The sequence below is a fragment of the Lithobates pipiens genome, unplaced genomic scaffold (genome assembly GCF_037356315.1).
Source record: "Lithobates pipiens isolate NorthernLeopardFrog02 unplaced genomic scaffold, aLitPip1_a1.2 Scaffold_35, whole genome shotgun sequence".
Classification (NCBI taxonomy): domain Eukaryota; kingdom Metazoa; phylum Chordata; class Amphibia; order Anura; family Ranidae; genus Lithobates; species Lithobates pipiens.
Window position 1 is genome coordinate 11,337,351 of NW_027507811.1, and position 21,584 is coordinate 11,358,934.

General features: G+C 47.2%; 2 protein-coding genes across 2 annotated transcripts in view; both read right to left on the bottom strand.

Moving 5' to 3' along the window:
• The window catches only part of LOC143955485 (uncharacterized), a 337,730-nt gene extending 319,934 nt beyond the window's left edge, over positions 1 to 17,796 (bottom strand). Inside the window, exons 1-3 of the mRNA XM_077465524.1 lie at positions 17,719 to 17,796; positions 16,448 to 16,657; positions 16,146 to 16,358 (exon numbers count right to left, since the gene is read on the bottom strand). Of these exons, the coding sequence (XP_077321650.1) occupies positions 16,146 to 16,358; positions 16,448 to 16,657; positions 17,719 to 17,733 (438 nt within the window). The 5' untranslated portion in view covers positions 17,734 to 17,796. The remainder of the gene's footprint in view (positions 1 to 16,145; positions 16,359 to 16,447; positions 16,658 to 17,718) is intronic.
• Positions 11,469 to 15,106, bottom strand: LOC143955612 (uncharacterized). Its single transcript, XM_077465700.1, has one exon. It carries the CDS (start codon positions 14,189 to 14,191, stop codon positions 11,912 to 11,914), a length of 2,280 nt encoding a protein of 759 aa, XP_077321826.1. The 5' UTR covers positions 14,192 to 15,106; the 3' UTR covers positions 11,469 to 11,911.
• Positions 17,797 to 21,584: the final 3,788 nt, after the last annotated feature.

Consider the following 21,584-nt stretch of genomic DNA (forward strand, 5'->3'; position numbering starts at 1 on the left):
CCTGTATATATGTCAGTCCCCCCTCACACCTGTATATATGTCAGTCCCCTCTCACTCCTGTATATGTCGCCCCCCTCACACCTGTATATTTATCAGTCCCCCTCACACCTGTATATATGTCAGTCCCCCCTCACTCCTGTATATATGTCAGTCCCCCTTCACACCTGTATATATGTCAGTCCCCCCTCACTCCTGTGTATATGTTAGTCCCCCTTCACTCCTGTATATATGTCAGTTTTCTCCTCACACCTGTATATATGTCAATCCCCCTCATCTGTATATATGTCAGTCCTCCCTCCCACCTGTATATATGTCAATCCCCCTCACTCCTGTATATATGTCAGCCCCCCCTCACACCTGTATATATGTCAGTCCCTCCCTCACACCTGTATATATGTCAGTCCCCCCTCACTCCTGCATATATATGTCAGCCCCCCACTCACACCTGTATATATGTCAGCCCCCCACTCACACCTGTATATATGTCAGTCCCCCTCACACCTGTATATATGTCAGCCCCCTTCACACCTGTAAATATGTCAGTCCCTCCTTACTCCTGTATATATGTCAGTCCCCCCTCACTCCTATGTATATGTCAGCCCCCCTCACACCTGTATATATGTCAGTTCCCCCTCAATCCTATATATATGTCAGCCCCCTCACACCTGTATATATGTCAGTCCCCCCCTCACACCTGTATATATGTCAGTCCCCCCTCACACCTGTATATATTTCAGCCCCCCTCACACGTGGGTATATGTCAGTCCCCTCTCACTCCTGTATATATGTCAGTCCTCCCTCACACCTGTATATATGTCAGTCCCCCCTCACACCTGTATATATGTCAGTCCCCTCTCACTCCTGTATATATGTCGCCCCCCCTCACACCTGTATATTTATCAGTCCCCCCTCACACCTGTATATATGTCAGTCCCCCCTCACTCCTGTATATATGTCAGTCCCCCTTCACACCTGTATATATGTCAGTCCCCCCTCACTCCTGTGTATATTTTAGTCCCCCTTCACTCCTGTATATATGTCAGTTTTCTCCTCACACCTGTATATATGTCAACCCCCCTCATCTGTATATATGTCAGTCCCCCCTCCCACCTGTATATATGTCAGTCCCCCCTCACTCCTGTATATATGTCAGTCCCCCCTCACACCTGTATATATGTCAGTCCCCTCTCACTCCTGTATATATGTCAGCCTCCCTCACACCTGTATATATGTCACCCCCTCACACCTGTATATATATCAGTCCCCCCTCACTCCTGTATATATGTCAGTCCCCCTTCACACTTGTATATATGTCAGTCCCCCCTCACTCCTGTGTATATGTCAGTTTTCTCCTCACTCCTGTATATGTCAGCCCCCCTCACACCTGTATATATGTCAGTCCCCCCTCACTCCTGTATATATGTCAGTCCTCCCTCACACCTGTATATATGTCAGTCCCCCCTCACACCTGTATATATGTCAGTCCCCTCTCACTCCTGTATATGTCGCCCCCCTCACACCTGTATATTTATCAGTCCCCCTCACACCTGTATATATGTCAGTCCCCCCTCACTCCTGTATATATGTCAGTCCCCCTTCACACCTGTATATATGTCAGTCCCCCCTCACTCCTGTGTATATGTTAGTCCCCCTTCACTCCTGTATATATGTCAGTTTTCTCCTCACACCTGTATATATGTCAATCCCCCTCATCTGTATATATGTCAATCCTCCCTCCCACCTGTATATATGTCAATCCCCCTCACTCCTGTATATATGTCAGCCCCCCCTCACACCTGTATATATGTCAGTCCCTCCCTCACACCTGTATATATGTCAGTCCCCCCTCACTCCTGCATATATATGTCAGCCCCCCACTCACACCTGTATATATGTCAGCCCCCCACTCACACCTGTATATATGTCAGTCCCCCTCACACCTGTATATATGTCAGCCCCCTTCACACCTGTAAATATGTCAGTCCCTCCTTACTCCTGTATATATGTCAGCCCCCCTCACACCTGTATATATGTCAGTTCTCCCTCAATCCTATATATATATGTCAGCCCCCTCACACCTGTATATATGTCAGTCCCCCCCTCACACCTGTATATATGTCAGTCCCCCCTCACACCTGTATATATGTCAGTCCCCCCTCACACCTGTATATATTTCAGCCCCCCTCACACGTGGGTATATGTCAGTCCCCTCTCACTCCTGTATATATGTCAGCCCCCCTCACACCTGTATATATGTCAGTCCCCCCTCACTCCTGTATATATGTCAGTCCCCCCTCACACCTGTATATATGTCAGCCCCCCTCACATCTGCATATATGTCATTCTCCCCTCACACTTGGGTATATGTCAGTCCCCCACACACCTGTATATATGTCAGCCCCCCTCACACCTGTATATATGTCAGCCCCCCCTCACTCCTGTATATATGTCAGTCCCCCCTCACTCCTGTATATATGTCAGTCCCCCTCACTCCTGTATATATGTCAGTCCTCCCTCACACCTGTATATATGTCAGTCCCCCCTCACTCCTGTATATATGTCAGTCCCCCCTCACACCTGTATATATGTCAGTCCCCTCTCACTCCTGTATATATGTCAGCCTCCCTCACACCTGTATATATGTCACCCCCTCACACCTGTATATATATCAGTCCCCCCTCACTCCTGTATATATGTCAGTCCCCCTTCACACTTGTATATATGTCAGTCCCCCCTCACTCCTGTGTATATGTCAGTTTTCTCCTCACTCCTGTATATGTCAGCCCCCCTCACACCTGTATATATGTCAGTCCCCCCTCACTCCTGTATATATGTCAGTCCTCCCTCACACCTGTATATATGTCAGTCCCCCCTCACACCTGTATATATGTCAGTCCCCTCTCACTCCTGTATATGTCGCCCCCCTCACACCTGTATATTTATCAGTCCCCCCTCACACCTGTATATATGTCAGTCCCCCCTCACTCCTGTATATATGTCAGTCCCCCTTCACACCTGTATATATGTCAGTCCCCCCTCACTCCTGTGTATATGTTAGTCCCCCTTCACTCCTGTATATATGTCAGTTTTCTCCTCACACCTGTATATATGTCAATCCCCCTCATCTGTATATATGTCAGTCCTCCCTCCCACCTGTATATATGTCAATCCCCCTCACTCCTGTATATATGTCAGCCCCCCCTCACACCTGTATATATGTCAGTCCCTCCCTCACACCTGTATATATGTCAGTCCCCCCTTACTCCTGCATATATATGTCTGCCCCCCACTCACACCTGTATATATGTCAGCCCCCCACTCACACCTGTATATATGTCAGTCCCCCTCACACCTGTATATATGTCAGCCCCCTTCACACCTGTAAATATGTCAGTCCCTCCTTACTCCTGTATATATGTCAGTCCCCCCTCACTCCTATGTATATGTCAGCCCCCCTCACACCTGTATATATGTCAGTCCCCCCTCAATCCTATATATATGTCAGCCCCCTCACACCTGTATATATATCAGTCCCCCCCTCACACCTGTATATATGTCAGCCCCCCTCACACGTGGGTATATGTCAGTCCCCTCTCACTCCTGTACATATGTCAGCCCCCCTCACACCTGTATATATGTCAGTCCCCCCTCACTCCTGTATATATGTCAGTCCCCCCTCACACCTGTATATATGTCAGCCCCCCTCACACCTGCATATATGTCATTCTCCCCTCACACTTGGGTATATGTCAGTCCCCCACACACCTGTATATATGTCAGCCCCCCTCACACCTGTATATATGTCAGTCCCCCCTGACTCCTGTATATATGTCAGCCCCCCTCACACCTGTATATATGTCAGTCCCCCTCACTCCTGTATATATGTCAGTCCTCCCTCACACCTGTATATATGTCAGTCCCCCCTCACACCTGTATATATGTCAGTCCCCTCTCACTCCTGTATATATGTCGCCCCCCCTCACACCTGTATATTTATCAGTCCCCCCTCACTCCTGTATATATGTCAGTCCCCCCTCACTCCTGTGTATATGTCAGTTTTCTCCTCACTCCTGTATATGTCAGCCCCCCTCACACCTGTATATATGTCAGTCCCCCCTCACTCCTGTATATATGTCAGTCCTCCCTCACACCTGTATATATGTCAGTTCCCCCTCACACCTGTATATATGTCAGTCCCCTCTCACTCCTGTATATGTCGCCCCCCTCACACCTGTATATTTATCAGTCCCCCCTCACACCTGTATATATGTCAGTCCCCCTTCACACCTGTATATATGTCAGTCCCCCTTCACTCCTGTATATATGTCAGTTTTCTCCTCACACCTGTATATATGTCAATCCCCCTCATCTGTATATATGTCAGTCCTCCCTCCCACCTGTATATATGTCAATCCCCCTCACTCCTGTATATATGTCAGCCCCCCCTCACACCTGTATATATGTCAGTCCCCTCTCACTCCTGTATATATGTCAGCCTCCCTCACACCTGTATATATGTCACCCCCTCACACCTGTATATATGTCAGTCCCCCCTCACTCCTGTGTATATGTCAGTCCCCCTTCACTCCTGTATATATGTCAGTCCCCCCCCTCACACCTGTATATATGTCAGCCCCCTCACTCCTGTATATATGTCAGCCCCCTCACTCTTGTATATATGTCTTTCAATTTGCTATTGCATTTGCCTAAGGGAGTCCTGTGCCCTAACCCTCTCTCCCCCAGTTCTTGTTAAGAGAAATAAAACTCTCTTTGTTCATTTTTAAAATTGACTGGCGCCCATCATTGCATCTTGTACTACACCCACCATGCCTAGTAACCTGCACCCTGAGGAGCAATGTCAGCGCTCCCTGACTCTGGAGGTCACCATCAAGCATCTAGAGGTTGGGGAGACTGCTACATATACTTAAGTATACAGGCACCCATTCTCTACCAGTTGCACTGTTTTGAATTTTTTTGTCAACAAGTTTGGGTTGTCCGGTTTAAAGCCCATCAAGTACTACGGTTTGGAGTATCAAGCCATCCTCATCAAGAACTTAAGGACTTCAGTTAGCATCTTAAATCACATTCGCTCTGCTGGGATCTTTCTATGTTTTGATGTCACCATCTCTTTGTTGAACTCATTTGATTATTTTTTTTTTTTTTGTAATAAAACCTTTTCTGTAAGAAAAAATGGACTGTCCAGGAGAAAACCAAACAGATGGCAACCCTACTTGTGCTGTGTGTGTGTGTATGTACTGTATATCCTTATACACTATATTACCAAAAGTATTGTGACACCTGCCTTTACACACACATGAACCTTAATGGCCCCCAAACTGTTCCCACAAAGTTGGGACCATGAAATTCTCCAAAACGTCTTGGTATGCTGACACCTTAAGAGTTCCCTTCACTGGAACTAATGCCGCGTACACACGGCCGGACTTTACGACGGGCTAGGTCTGACGGAACGAAACCGCCGGACAATTCGCTCGTGTGTGTGTGTGGGCTTCTTCGGACCTGTGCTGTCTAAAAATCAGACGGACTTTAGGTCTAAAACATGTCTCAAATCTTTCCGATGGACTCGAGTCCGGTCGGAAAATCAGTTCGTCTGTATGCTAGTCCAACGGACGAAAACCAACGCTAGGGCAGCTATTGGCTACTGGCTATGAACTTCCTTCTTCTAGTCCAGTCGCACGCCATCACGTTAGAATCTGTTGGACTTTCGTGTGCTTGTGTTTGGCCAAGTCCGTTCGTTCAGAAATCTGCCGAAAGTCCGTCAGGAAGACCGTCGGACCTAGTCTGTCGAAAAGTCCGGTCGTGTGTACGTGGCATAAGGAGCCAAGCCCAACCCCTGAAAAAAAAACTCACACCCTAATCCCCCCCTCCACCAAAGGATTTGGACCAGTGCACAAAGCAAGGTCCAAAAAGACATGGATGAGCGAGTTTGGGGTGGAGGACCAAGCCTATTTCTGACTTGTTGTTTACAAGTTAAAATCATTTATTTTTGCTAGAAAATGACTTAGAACCCCCAAAAATGATATACTGTATTTATCGGCGTATAACACGCGCCGACATATAACACGCACCCCAAGTTTAGGAGGGAATTTTAAGGAAAAAAACTTTTAGGAGGGAAGTTTAAGGAAAAAAAACCTACATTTAAATGCCCATCAATGCAGCCTTATCAGTGTCCATCTGCAGCCTTGTCCATCATTGCAGCCTTGCCCAGTGTCCATCTGCAGCCTTGCCTAGTGTCCATCTGCAGCCTTGCCCAATGTCTTTGTAGCCTTGCCCAGTGTCCATCTGCAGCCTTGCCCAGTGTCTTTTCAGCCTTGCCCAGTGTCTTTGCAGCATTGCTAGTCTTTTTGCAGCATTGCCCTGATTTAAAATTGGCGCCAATCTCCGCTGACTGAGTGGAGAGGAGCGAGCGGAGCCGAGATACACAAAGCCGAGTGTACTTCGGCTAGACTCGGCTCTGCTCACAGTCCCGCTTATATCCACTGATTGTGAGAGGAGAAGAGCGTGCGCCGCCGACATACAGAAAGCCGAATGTACTCCGGCTAGACTCGGCTCTGCCCACAGTCAGGGGCGGGACTGGAAGAGGAGCCGAGTCTAGCTGAAGTACACTTGGCTTTCTATATGTTGACGACGCTCGCTCCTCTCTCAATCAGTGGAGGTGGGCGGGACTGCGAGAGGAGCCGAGTCTAGCCCAAGTACACTCGGCTTTCCATATGTCGGCAACACTCGCTCCTCTCACAATCATTGGAGGTGGGCAGGACTACGAGAGGAGCCGAGTCTAGCCGAAATACACTCGGCTTTCAATATGTCGGCGACGCTTGCTCCTCTCGCAATCACTGGAGGTGGGCAGGACTGCAAGAGGAGCCGAGTCTAGCCGAAGTACACTGGGTTTTCTATATGTCGGCGACGCTCACTCCTCTCACAATCATTGGAGGTGGGTGGTAATACGAGAGGAGCCGAGTCTAGCCGAAGTACACTGGGCTTTCTATATGTCAGCGACGCTCGCTCCTCTCGCAATCAGTGGAGGTGGGCGGGACTACGAAAGGAGCAGAGTCTAGCCGAAGTACACTTGGCTTTCTATATGTCGGTGACACTTGCTCCTCTTGCAATCAGTGGAGGTGGGCAGGACTACGAGAGGAGCCGAGTCTAGCCGAAGTACACTCAGCTTTCTATATGTCGGCGACGCTTGCTCCTCTCGCAATCACTGGAGGTGGGCAGGACTGCAAGAGGAGCCGAGTCTAGCCGAAGTACACTGGGTTTTCTATATGTCGGCGACGCTCACTCCTCTCACAATCATTGGAGGTGGGTGGTAATACGAGAGGAGCCGAGTCTAGCCGAAGTACACTGGGCTTTCTATATGTCAGCGACGCTCGCTCCTCTCGCAATCAGTGGAGGTGGGCGGGACTACGAAAGGAGCAGAGTCTAGCCGAAGTACACTTGGCTTTCTATATGTCGGTGACACTTGCTCCTCTCACAATCATTGGAGGTGGGCAGGACTACGAGAGGAGCCGAGTCTAGCCGAAATACACTCGGCTTTCTATATGTCGGCGACGCTTGCTCCTCTCGCAATCACTGGAGGTGGGCAGGACTGCAAGAGGAGCCGAGTCTAGCCGAAGTACACTGGGTTTTCTATATGTCGGCGACGCTCACTCCTCTCACAATCATTGGAGGTGGGTGGTAATACGAGAGGAGCCGAGTCTAGCCGAAGTACACTGGGCTTTCTATATGTCAGCGACGCTTGCTCCTCTCGCAATCAGTGGAGGTGGGCGGGACTACGAAAGGAGCAGAGTCTAGCCGAAGTACACTTGGCTTTCTATATGTCGGTGACACTTGCTCCTCTTGCAATCAGTGGAGGTGGGCAGGACTACGAGAGGAGCCGAGTCTAGCTGAAGTACACTCGGCTTTCTATATGTCAGCGATGCTTGCTCCTCTCGCAATCACTGGAGGTGGGCGGGACTGTGAGAGGAGCCGAGTCTAGCCAAAGTACACTCGACTTTCCATATGCCGGCAACACTCGCTCCTCTCACAATCATTGGAGGTGGGCAGGACTACGAGAGGAGCCGAGTCTAGCCAAAGTACACTCGGCTTTCTATATGTCGGCGACGCTTGCTCCTCTCGCAATCAGTGGAGGTGGGCGGGACTACGAGAGGAGCCGAGTCTAGCCGAAGTACACTCGGCTTTCTATATGTCGGCGACGCTTGCTCCTCTCGCAATCACTGGAGGTGGGCAGGACTGTGAGGGGAACCGAGTCTAGCCAAAGTACACTCAGCTTTCTTTATGTCGGCGACGCTCGCTCCTCTCGCAATCAGCGGAGGTGGGCGGGACTGCGAGAGGAACCGAGTCTAGCCGAAGTACACTCGGCTTTCTATATGTCGGCGACACTCGCTCCTCTCGCAATCGTTGGAGGTGGGCGGGACTACGAGAGGAGTCGAAGTACACTCAACTTTCCATATGTCGGGGACGCTTGCTCCTCTCGCAATCAGTGGAGGTGGGCAGGACTGCAAGAGGAGCCGAGTCTAGCCGAAGTACACTGGGCTTTCTATATGTCGGCGATGCTCGCTCCTCTCGCAATCATTGGAGGTGGGCGGTAATACGAGAGGAGCCGAGTCTAGCCGAAGTACACTGGGCTTTCTATATGTCGGCGACGCTCGCTCCTCTTGCAATCAGTGGAGGTGGGCGGGACTACGAGAGGAGCCGAGTCTAGCCGAAGTACACTTGGCTTTCTATATGTCGGTGACACTTGCTCCTCTTGCAATCAGTGGAGGTGGGTGGGACTGAGATGACCCGAGTCTAGCCGAAGTACACTCAGCTTTCTATATGTCGGGGACGCTCGCTCCTCTCGCAATCAGTGGAGGTGAACGGGACTACGAGAGGAGCCGAGTCTAGCCGAAGTACACTTGGCTTTCTATATGTCGGTGACACTTGCTCCTCTCGCTATCAGTGGAGGTGGGTGGGACTATGAGAGGACCCGAGTCTAGCCGAAGTACACTTGGCTTTCTATATGTCGGTGACACTTGCTCCTCTTGCAATCAGTGGAGGTGGGTGGGACTGAGATGACCCGAGTCTAGCCGAAGTACACTCAGCTTTCTATATGTCGGGGACGCTCGCTCCTCTCGCAGTCAGTGAAGGTGAACGGGACTACGAGAGGAGCCGAGTCTAGCCGAAGTACACTTGGCTTTCTATATGTCGGTGACACTTGCTCCTCTCGCTATCAGTGGAGGTGGGTGGGACTATGAGAGGACCCGAGTCTAGCCGAAGTACACTCGGCTTTCTATATGTCGGCGACACTCGCTCCTCTCGCTATCAGTGGAGGTGGGTGGGACTACAAGAGGAGCTGAGTCTAGCCGAAGTACACTCGGCTTTCTATATGTCGGCGACGCTCGCTCCTCTCGCAATCAGTGGAGGTGGGCGGGACTACAAGAGGAGCCGAGTCTAGCCGAAGTACACTCGACTTTCCATATGTCGACAACGCTCGCTCCTCTCGCAATCAGTGGAGGTGGGCGGGACTACGAGAGGAGCCGAGTCTAGCCGAAGTACACTGGGCTTTCTATATGTCGGCGATGCTCACTCCTCTCGCAATCATTGGAGGTGGGTGGTAATACGAGAGGAGCCGAGTCTAGCCGAAGTACACTGGGCTTTCTATATGTCAGCGACTCTCGCTCCTCTCGCAATCAGTGGAGGTGGGCGGGACTACGAGAGGAGCCGAGTCTAGCCGAAGTACACTCAGCTTTCTATATGTCGGCGACGCTCGCTCCTCTCGCTATCAGTGGAGGTGGGTGGGACTACAAGAGGAGCTGAGTCTAGCCGAAGTACACTCGGCTTTCTATATGTCGGCGACACTCGCTCCTCTCGCAATCAGTGGAGGTGGGCGGACTACGAGAGGAGCCGAGTCTAGCCAAAGTACACTCAGCTTTCTATATGTCGGCGACGCTCGCTCCTCTTGCAATCAGTGAAGGTGAACGGGACTACGAGAGGAGCCGAGTCTAGCCGAAGTACACTTGGCTTTCTATATGTCAGTGACACTCGCTCCTCTCGCTATCAGTGGAGGTGGGTGGGACTATGAGAGGACCCGAGTCTAGCCGAAGTACACTCGGCTTTCTATATGTCGGCGACACTCGCTCCTCTCGCTATCAATGGAGGTGGGTGGGACTACAAGGGGAGCTGAGTCTAGCCGAAGTACACTCGGCTTTCTATATGTCGACAACGCTCGCTCCTCTCGCAATCAGTGGAGGTGGGCGGGACTACAAGAAGAGCCGAGTCTAGCCGAAGTACACTCGACTTTCCATATGTCGACAACGCTCGCTCCTCTCGCAATCAGTGGAGGTGGGCGGAACTACGAGAGGAGCCGAGTCTAGCCAAAGTACACTCTGCTTTCTATATGTCGGCGACGCTCGCTCCTCTCGCAATCAGTGGAGGTGGGCGGGACTACGAGAGGAGCCGAGTCTAGCCGAAGTACACATTTGGCTTTCTATATGTTGGCGACGCTCGCTCCTCTCGCAATCAGTGGAGGTGGACGGGACTACAGGAGGAGCCGAGTCTAGCCGATGTACACTCGGCTTTCTATATGTCGGCGACGCTCGCTCCTCTCGCAATCACTGGAGGTGGGCGGGACTGTGAGAGGAGCTGAGTCTAGCCAAAGTACACTCGGCTTTGTGGATATCTCGGCTCCGCTCGCTCCTTTCCTCACAATCAGCGGGGATCAGCGTATAACACGCACCCGCGATTTTCAGGGGAAAAAAGTGTGTGTTATACGCCGATAAACACTGTATATATTTTTTTTCCAAAGACACCCTAGAGAATAAAATGGAGTTACAATACTTTAAGTCACACCGTATTTGCGCAGCAGTCTAAAAAACGCAATTTTTTTGGGGAAAAAATGTTTAAAAAAAAAAAAAAAAGAAATAAGGAAACAGTAAAGTTTGCCCAATTTTTTTGATAATGTTACGCCGAGTAAATTTATACCGTAAAACATGTCACGCTTCAAAATCACGCCCGTTTGTGGAATGGCGACAAACTCTGACACTTAAAAATCTCCGCAGGCGACGTTTAAAAATGTCTACAGGCTACCAGTTTTTGAGTTACAGAAGGAGGTTCAGTGCTAAAATTATTACTCGCTCTAACGATCGTGGCGATACCTCACATGCGTGGTTTGATATTCATTTTCATATGCGGGCGCTACTTACGTATGCGTTCGCGTCTGCATGCGAGCTCGGCGGGACGGGGCGATTTAATAAAATATTTTTTCCTTATTTTACTTTTTATTTTTACACCGTCCTCCTAAAACTTCAAAAAAAAAAATTTGGATCACTTTTATTCCTATTACAAGGAATGTAAACATTGTAATAGAAAACAAGTATGACAGGACCTCGTTCATGTGAGATCTGGGGTCGAAAAGAACTTACATCTCAAATTTATACTTAGAAGCAATTAAAAAAAAAATTTACACCACAAAATGTATTCAGCCAATGAAACGTAATGACTCCATTTTTATTTAAAAAGGCCTAGAGGACCACCTTTTAAGTGGTGGGGTTAACGCGTTTCGTCCTGAAAGACGACTTGAGAAAACAGACCTCTTGTAAGAGTTTACACCACAAAATGTACTCAGCCAATGAAAGGTAATGACTCCATTTTTATTTTTCTCCTGCTATCAATGACCGACACGGTACAACACTTCATCCATGTCTTTGGTGATCTCTGATCTCCTTATCAACTGTTTCTTCCATGATGAAGATCAGCCATGGAGTATATCTGAGGTGTATATCAGGGTCTTCTTCTTCACCACATTTCCAGCAACATTCATATACAAGTCATTTCCCGCACACACTAATACACCTCGAGGGTTGTGTGGGACCCCCTGATGTACAGGAAGAGAGGAATTCAGTGAGGAACAATTCCCTCACTCAGGACAGGGAAGGGGCTTCTCCCCCGTGTGAGATCTCTGATGTCTAGAAAGATAGGATTTTCTAGAAAAACCTTTCCCACACTCAGGACAGGAATACGGCTTCTCCCTCGTGTGCAGTCTCTGATGACTGTAAAGATTGGACTTATTTGAAAAACATTTTCCGCACTCAGGACAGGAATATGGCTTCTCCCCCGTGTGCACTCTCTGATGTTTGTAAAGATGGGAATTCCTTGAAAAACATTTCCCACACTCAGCGCAGGAATACGGCTTCTCCCCTGTATGCAATTTCTGATGCGAGTTAAGGTGTGACTTCACTGAAAAACATTTCCCGCACTCAGGGCAGGAATACGGCTTCTCCCCTGTATGCGATCTCTGATGTACGATAAGATGTGACTTGGCTGAAAAACGTTTCCCGCACTCAGGACAGGAATACGGCTCCTGACCCGCGTGAGACCTCTGATGTGAGTAAAGATGTGACTTCGTAGAAAAACATTTCCCGCACTCAGGACACGAATGCGGCTTCTCACCCGTATGAGAGCTCTGATGAGTGTCAAGATGTGACTTCCTTGAGAAACACTTCCCGCACTCAGGACAAGAATACGGTTTCTCACCCGTGTGCGACCTCTGATGTCTGCCAAGATGTGACTTCCTTGAGAAACACCTCCCGCACTCAGGACAGGAATGTGGCTTCTCACCTGTGTGCAACCTCTGATGTCTGCCAAGATGTGACTTATCTGAAAAACATTTCCCGCACTGAGGACAGGAATGCGGCTTCTCCCCCGTGTGCAACCTCTGATGACAGGAAAAACTGTACCTACTTGAAAAACATTTCCCGCACTCAGGACAGGAATACGGCTTTTCACCCGTGTGAGTTTTCTGATGTGCGTCAAGATGCGACTTCCTTGAAAAACCTTTTCCACACTCAGAACAAATAAGTGGCTTTTCCCTCATGTGAGATATCTGATGTCTGTAGAGATGTGTCTTCCTTGAAAAACATTTTCCACACTCGGGACAGGAATATGGCTTTTCCTCCGTGTGAGTTCTCTGATGTGAAGAAAGATGCGACTTACGTGAAAAACATTTCCCACACTCAGAACAGGGAAACGGCTTTTCACCTGTGTGCGACATCTGATGCTTATAAAGACCGGACTTCTCTGAAAAACATTTCCCGCACTCAGCGCAGGAATGCGGCTTCTCCCCCGTGTGCGACCTCTGATGTCTGCGAAGAGTGGGCTTGTCTAAAAAACATTTCCCACACTCAGGACAGGAGTACGGCTTCTCCCCCGTGTGAGATCTCAGATGTACGACAAGATCTGATTTTTTTACAAAACATTTCCCACACTCAGAACAGGAATGTGGCTTCTCACCTGTATGAGATTTTTTATGAACATAAAGACCGGACTTAAAATGGAAACACTTCTCGCACTCAGTACAGGGAAACCTCTTCTCTGTTAGAAACACGGCACCGTCCCGCACAGTCTGAGGTTCCTCGGGATAAGAGGAATACGATGGTCCGGCACCGTCCCGCACAGTCTGAGGTTCCTCAGGATAAGAGGAATACGATGGTCCGGCACCGTCCCGCACAGTCTGAGGTTCCTCGGGATAAGAGGAATACGATGGTCCGGCACCGTCCCGCACAGTCTGAGGTTCCTCAGGATAAGAGGAATACGATGGTCCGGCACCGTCCCGCACAGTCTGAGGTTCCTCGGGATAAGAGGAATACGATGGTCCGGCACCGTCCCGCACAGTCTGAGGTTCCTCAGGATAAGAGGAATACGATGGTCCGGCACCGTCCCGCACAGTCTGAGGTTCCTCAGGATAAGAGGAATATGATGGTCCGGCACCGTCCCGCACAGTCTGAGGTTCCTCAGGATAAGAGGAATACGATGGTCCGACACCGTCCCGCACAGTCTGAGGTTCCTCAGGATAAGAGGAATACGATGGTCCGACACCGTCCCGCACAGTCTGAGGTTCCTCAGGATAAGAGGAATACGATGGTCCGACACCGTCCCGCACAGTCTGAGGCTCCTCAGGATAAGAGGAATACGATGGTCCATCTACACTGTGTGGTGCCGGATGGACATTTGAGGTAGTCGGGTTTTCTCCTGGACTATACTGTGTGATGTCCTCATCTTCTACTTTACAGTCTGGAGACAAAGTGAGACAATCCTCTGAGGTTTTCCTCATCTCCCGTCCATCTACTAAAATAGAAATACAAAGATTATTACTAGACATCAGCTGATTGGTTCCCCTAAACCAGGACTCCGCCCACATCAGGCAGCTTTGTCTCTGAGGATCTTACAATTCCCCCCTCAAGGTAACTAGTAAATGGGTCCTCTGATCTCCTACCAGATCATTTCTTTATTCATGGACCTTAGTCAGAGAGGGAGGAAACAACGAGAACTGTCTTCTATAGGAGTGACAGTGATGAGGGGATTATAGGACGAGTGTCCCCTCCCCCTCTATCACTCATTGCCATCTTCCCAACACAAGAAGTCCTGCACTTCCTTATTTACTCCATGATTTATTCATGAATAACAGCGGGGCTGAGCCCCACCAGAGGTCAGAGAGTGAGGAAACAACGAGAACTGTCTTTTATAGGATGATAGTGATGAGAATATTAAAAAGAGAATACATATTATGTTTATATATAGCAGTGGGTAAAGGGGAGAGAACAGAAGTCAGGGGTATATAATGTACAACATAGATTATATAGTGAAGGGTCAGGATTCATAATATTGGTGTTCAGTAATCAGTGGAAGATGAAATGTTTACTGGAGACAAGTTGCAGAGGTCCCACACCGCTCCTCCCATCTCCTGAGACTGCACTCAGTGACTTGGGTCTGAGACTATACAGACATATCCCTCCACCCGGGAACAGCAAGGAAAGAAAACAGAGCAAGTGACCCCAGAAGAATTGCAAAGATAGAGATCCTGCTATACCCTGGCATGGGGCAGAAGACCCAAGACACATACCACTGGTGCCTAGGTTGAGCAATGCCTATAGTGAGAGTCAACAATTTGCTGATCCCCAGAATCTCCATAAATCCAGTCTAGATACATAAATTGTGTCGGCAGCACAGAGAAGGAAGATTATCGGAGAGAAATCCAGGAATACAGGACGGGGAACACAGCTCAGGAAAGTGACCAGGGGATTACAGGCTGATATCACCCAGCCCCCGCCCTACTCTGGACCAATCAGTGAGCAGTATGGGTGGAGGAATGTATTTAGTGTTAATGACCCACCTGTGCTGATCTCTGTAGGAGTGTCCTCCTCTATAAATGTCCCCGTTATTCCATCCTCCTCCATAGACTGCTGATCATCCCTCACATACCTCTCTTCTTCTTCTTCTGATTTCACCTCAAATTCTATATCCATTGGATCTCCACTCTAAACCAAGAAAATGAGAGAGAAAATCATCTGTAAAATAAGAGCTTTAATATTGTGACATCACATAAAAAATCCACACATTGTCTCTGTAAGCCCTTGTACACACAGTCAGAGATTCCGACAACCAAATCCGTCTGAGTAATTCCGGAAGAGGTCCGGAAGTGATGTTGCATACACACGGTCGGACTAATTTGTCGGAAAATCCGATTGTACATAACGTGATGACGTTATTTCGTTACGACGGGACTAGGTTCAGGCTAGTAGCCAATAGCTTTGGTCTAGGAATTTGATCTGAGCATGCATGGCACTTTGTCCATCAGAGTAGGCTACACATGTTTGGAGTATGTCCGATAGGAGCATTTTGTCGGAAAATTTTACCGGCAAGTTGGAAAAATTGGTCCGTCATATACTCCAACGGAAACAGTCCGATGCAGACCACACACAGTCGGAATATCCGACAAAACGGTCCGATAGGAAACATTCAGACGGAATCTCCGACCGTGTGTACAAGGGCATAAGTGTATGTTCTATATTCTCCGTCCCACCAACCTTGTAACAGTGGGGGATGGTGTGACCTTCCTGTGTGGAATCCCGGGAATACAGAGGACGGGGACATCTCTCTGGTGGGTTTCTGGTATTAGGCGGCTCCATCATATCCTTGTGTCCTTCTGAAAACTCCTCCATCACTCCATATTCCTCATCTTCCTCTTTAAACTCTTTTTTGACAAAAATATTATCATCCCCGAGGTTTCCAATCTGCAATATATTATAAAACATTTATTGTAACACACATGCTTGTGCATAATGTATAACTACCAGTGATTGTTCCTCATCTACCTGATGATGGTGGGGGATGGTGTGACCTTCCTGTGTGGAATCCCGGGAATACAGAGGACGGGGACATCTCTCTGGTGGGTTTCTGTTACTTAAATGCTCCATCATGGTGTCCTGGTACAGATCTTTGTTATTGTCCTCCATCACACCATCCTCATCATCCTCCTCTTTTATCTCTTCTTTAACCTCAACTTTAGAATCTCTCAGGTTTCCATTCTGAATATATAATAAAAATGACATCAATGGTAACAATGCAGATAATGTACAGATCCTAATGATACTATCAGTGATTGTTCCTCATCTACCTGATGATGGTGGGGGATGGTGTGACCTTCCTGTGTGGAATCCCGGGAATACAGAGGACGGGGACATCTCTCTGGTGGGTTTCTGTTACTTGATTGCCCCATCATGATGTCCTTGTGTCCTTCAAAAAGCTGCTTCATCACACCATACTCCTCATCCTCCTCTTTATACTCTTCTTTAACAACAATATTATAATCCTCAAGGTTTCCACTCTTAATATATAATAAAACGTTAATTGTAACAAACATGTTTTTTTTATTCCATAAGTTTTTTATTTTATCAAAAGAGAACATAACAATTAAGATTCTTGCAAATGGTACATAGCATTGTAATAAAAAACAATGTAAAGGCATATAAATTCGGCTTCGCTCAAATCTTGATGGCCCAATCCAGCCTACCCCCTAATGGGTTCACGCTGTAGGTCTGGGAGGTCACCATCCTATCGGTGATTGTTACCCATCTACCTGATCATGGTGGGGGATGGTGCGAATGAATATCTGAGACTTGGATCAATATGGAAAAATTTGTTTTCAGGACATTCTTTCTACAAATGGCATGTTTTTCCTCTTTCTTTCTACTTGAATCTTCAAAAACAAGTACATACATATTCCAATCCCTCCTTAAAAAAAAAAAAAAAAAAAAAAAAGAACCCATCCCCCCACTACTAATAAAAGTCATATAGTCCGTTAGTATAGATCAGGGATCTCCAAACTACGGCCCTCCAGCTGTTGCGGAAATCCACGTCCCACGAGACATTGTAAAACTCTGACATTCACAGACATGACTAGGTATGATGGAACTTGTAGTTCCTGAACAACTGGAGGGCCGTAGTTTGGAGACCCCTGGTATAGACTGATGAGGTGAGAAGGTGATTGGTGGGAAAGGTGACACACCAACAAAATGAAGACAATGTTCCGGCCCCGTAACTGGGGGAACGTTCTGATCCTGAAGGGGTAAATCTGCCTGTGTGGTGTAATAATTGCCCTTTGTAGGCCATCTATGGTCGGGATGGTCATTGTCTTGTCTATTTATTGTCAGTGCTGTTTGTTTAGAGGAACAAATTACTAGAATTTATCTCCAAAATGAAGGGAATGTTCCGGCCACGAAATCGGGGAAATGTCCTGACCCCGAAGGGGTTAATCTAGGTTCCCACACTATATATGTGTGTATCATCATCTGCTGGAGATAAAAGACGTCACAGTGACTATGGAGGAAGAGGATGGACATGACGGGGGAGGTTACTGGGTGTAAATATAAAATAATATCTTATTACCTCCTTTTCTGCCATTTCCAGCAATGTCTCCCCTCTACTTCCTCCCGACTCAACTCTCACCCAGAACTTCCTATCACTTCACCTATGACATCACTTCCTGTTTTCCATAGAGACTTCCTGTCTCGGTAGAGGTGAGTTCACCCTCTTGTGGAGCTCAGAGGAACTGCAACCCTGAGAAACGTGTAGAGTGAACACAGCCTTGTGCTATGTGTGTATGTACTGTATATACTAGAGTTGCCACCTCATCCCTTTAACCCTTTCATGACTAAGCCTATTTTTGGAATTTGGTGTTTACAAGTTAAAATCCATATTTTTTGCTAGAAAATTACATGGAACCCCCAAACATTATATATATTTTTTTAGCAGAGACTCTAGAGAATAAAATGGCGATTGTTGCAATATTTTATGTCACACGGTATTTGCGCAGTGGTGTTTTAAACGCAACTTTTTGGGAAAAGGGACACTTTCATGAATAAAAAAAAACAAAACAGTAAAATTAGCCCAATTTTTTTGCGTAATGTGAAAGATAATGTTACGCCGAGTAAATAGATACCAAACATGTCACACTTTATAATTGCGCGCACTTGTAGATTGATGACAAAGTACGGTACCTAAAAATCTCAATAGGCGGCGCTTTAAAAATTTTTTACGGTTACCAGGTTAGCGTTACAGAGGAGGTCTAGTGCTAGAATTATTGCTCTCGCTCTGACAATCGCGGCGATACCTCACATGTGTAATTTTAACACCGTTTACATACGCGGGCGCGACTTCCGTATGCGTTTTCTTTGCTTCGCGAGCTCACGGGGACTGCGGGCGCTTTAAAAAATTATTTTTTTATTTTTTTATTTATTTTAAAATTACTAAATTGTTTTAAAAAAAAAAAAAAATTGATCACTTTTATTGCTGTCACAAGGAATGTAAACATCCCTTGTGACAGTAATAGGTGGTGACAGGTCCTCTTTATGGAGGGATCGGGGGTCTAAAAGACCCCCCACCCCTCCTTTACACTTCAATGTATTCAGATCGCCGAAAACGGCGATTCTGAATACCGGATATTTTTTTAAAACCGGCGCCATTGGCAGCCGAGTAAACGGGAAGTGACGTCATGACGTCGCTTCCGTGTTTGCGATGAGGAGACTGGAACGAAGCCGATTACGGCTTCGTTCCAGTTCCTCCGCAGCAGCCGGAGGCGTCGGATCTCTGATCGGTGCTCCCGATCGAGCGGGAGCACCGGTAACAGCGGCGAGAGGCGGCGGGAGGGGGGGGACGTCCCCTCCCGCTCCTCCGGCATAACAGCCGAGCGGCTTTTAGCCGCATCGGTTGTTATGCCTGGATAGCCAATCGCCTGCTGCAAAAAACGGTACCGGGATGATGCCTGCAGGTGCGGGCATCATCCCGGTATAACCCCCGGAAGCCGAGTACGCATATCTGCGTACGCTCGGCGGGAAAGGGTTAAACCCGAACACATATGAATTGCACAGGTTCTGAGGCTAATTAAATGCAGATAAGGCATCAAGTGAGTTTAACCACTTTCAGACCGGACCATTTTGCTGGTCAATGACCAGAGGTCTTTTTACAATTTGGCACTGCGCTGCTTTAACTGGTAATTGCGCGGTCATGCAATGTTGTACCCAAACAAAATTTGCGTCCTTTTTTTCCCACAAATAGAGATTTCTTTTAAAGGTATTTTACTGACTCTGCGATTTTTATTTTTTGCGATATAAACGTAAAAAAACGCAAATTTTGAAAAAAAATGATATTTTCTACTTTTTGTTATTAGAAAAATCCAATAAACTCAATTTTAGTCATACATTTAGGCCAAAATGTATTCAGCCACATGTCTTTGGTAAAAAAAAAGTCAATAACTGTATATTTATTGGTTTGCGCAAAAGTTGTCACATCTACAAACTAAGGTACGTTTTCTGGAATTTACACAGCTTTTAGTTTACGACTGCCTATCTCATTTCTTGAGGTGCTAAAATGGCAGGGCAGTACAAAACCCCCCCAAATGACCCCATTTTGGAAAGTAGACCCCCTAAGGAAATTGATAAGAGGCATGTTGAGCCCATTGAATATTTTATTTTTTTGCCTCAAGCGATTGAATAATGACAAAAAAATATATATATTTTTTTTTTTACACAAAGTTGTCACTAAATGATATATTGCTCACACATGCTATGGGCATATGTGAAATGACACCCCAAAATAAATTCTGCTGCTTCTCCTGAGTACGGGAATACCACATATGTGGGACTTTTTGGGAGCCTAGCCGCGTACGGGGCCCCGAAAACCAAGCACCGCCTTCAGGCTTTCTAAGGGCGTAAATTTTTGAGTTCACTTCTCACTACCTATTACAGTTTTGAAGGCCATAAAATGCCAAGATGGCACAAAACCCCCACAAATGACCCCATTTTAGAAAGTAGACACCCCAAGCTATTTGCTGAGAGGCATGTTGAGTTCATGGAATATTTTATATTTTGCCACAAGTTGCGGGAAAATTACAAACTTTTTTTTTTTTTTTTTTTTTTACAAAGTTGTCACTAAATGATATATTGCTCATGCATGCCATGGGCATATGTGAAATGACACCCCAAAATAAATTCTGCTGCTTCTCCTGAGTACGGGGATACCACATATGTGGGACTTTTTGGGAGCCTAGCCGCGTACGGGGCCCCGAAAACCAAGCACCGCCTTCAGGCTTTCTAAGGGCGTAAATTTTTGAGTTCACTTCTCACTACCTATTACAGTTTTGAAGGCCATAAAATGCCAAGATGGCACAAAACCCCCACAAATGACCCCATTTTAGAAAGTAGACACCCCAAGCTATTTGCTGAGAGGCATGTTGAGTCCATGGAATATTTTATATTTTGCCACAAGTTGCGGGAAAATTACAAACTTTTTTTTTTTTTTTTCACAAAGTTGTCACTAAATGATATATTGCTCACGCATGCCATGGGCATATGTGAAATGACACCCCAAAATAAATTCTGCTGCTTCTCCTGAGTACGGGGATACCACATATGTGGGACTTTTTGGGAGCCTAGCCGCGTACGGGGCCCCGAGAACCAAGCACCGCCTTCAGGCTTTCTAAGGGCCTTACCATTTTGAAGGCCATAAAATGCCAAGATGGCACAAACCCCCCCCCCCAAATGACCCCATTTTGGAAAGTAGACACCCCTAAATTTAGGGGTACACTAGTGAGACTAGGTAATAAATGGCGGGTGCCCTGAAACTATAAAAAAATAACTAACCAACCAGCGTCACCTGTAACAGTTATATGGTGATCACTGGTGAAAGGGTTAACTAGGGGGCAATCAAGGGGCTTTATGCGGTAGTATATGGGGGGTCCCTGGCGCTATAAAAAGCTGCGGCGAACCTAAATACCTACCTGCCTAACTAGCGTCACCTGTGACACTAATACAGCGATCAGAAAAACGATCGCTTATTAGGCTGGGTTCACACTGGAGCGATGCGGGAACGCCACAAATCCGCGGCGGGTTCCCGCATCGCATGCCTCCCGGCGGCAGTTCACACTGCCCTATGCGAACTGCTGGGAGTGTCAGTGAAATGTTAACTTTTTTTTTTTTTTTTTTACACAAAGTTGTCACTAAATTATATATTGCTCACACATGCCATGGTTATATGTGGAATTGTATCCCAAAATACATTCTGCTGCTTCTCCTGAGTACGGGGATACCACATGTGGTCGACTTTTTGGAAGCCTAGCCGCGTACGGGGCCCCCGAAAACCAAGCACCGCCTTCAGGATTTCTAAGGGCATACATTTGTAATTTCACTCCTCACTACCTATCACAGTTTTGAAGGCCATAAAATGCCAAGATGGCACAAAACACCCACAAATGACCC

Bases quoted from the DNA above. Each gene is read 5' to 3' on its own strand.
- LOC143955612 (XM_077465700.1), bottom strand. From the start codon at position 14,191: ATGTGGGCGGAGTCCTGGTTTAGGGGAACCAATCAGCTGATGTCTAGT.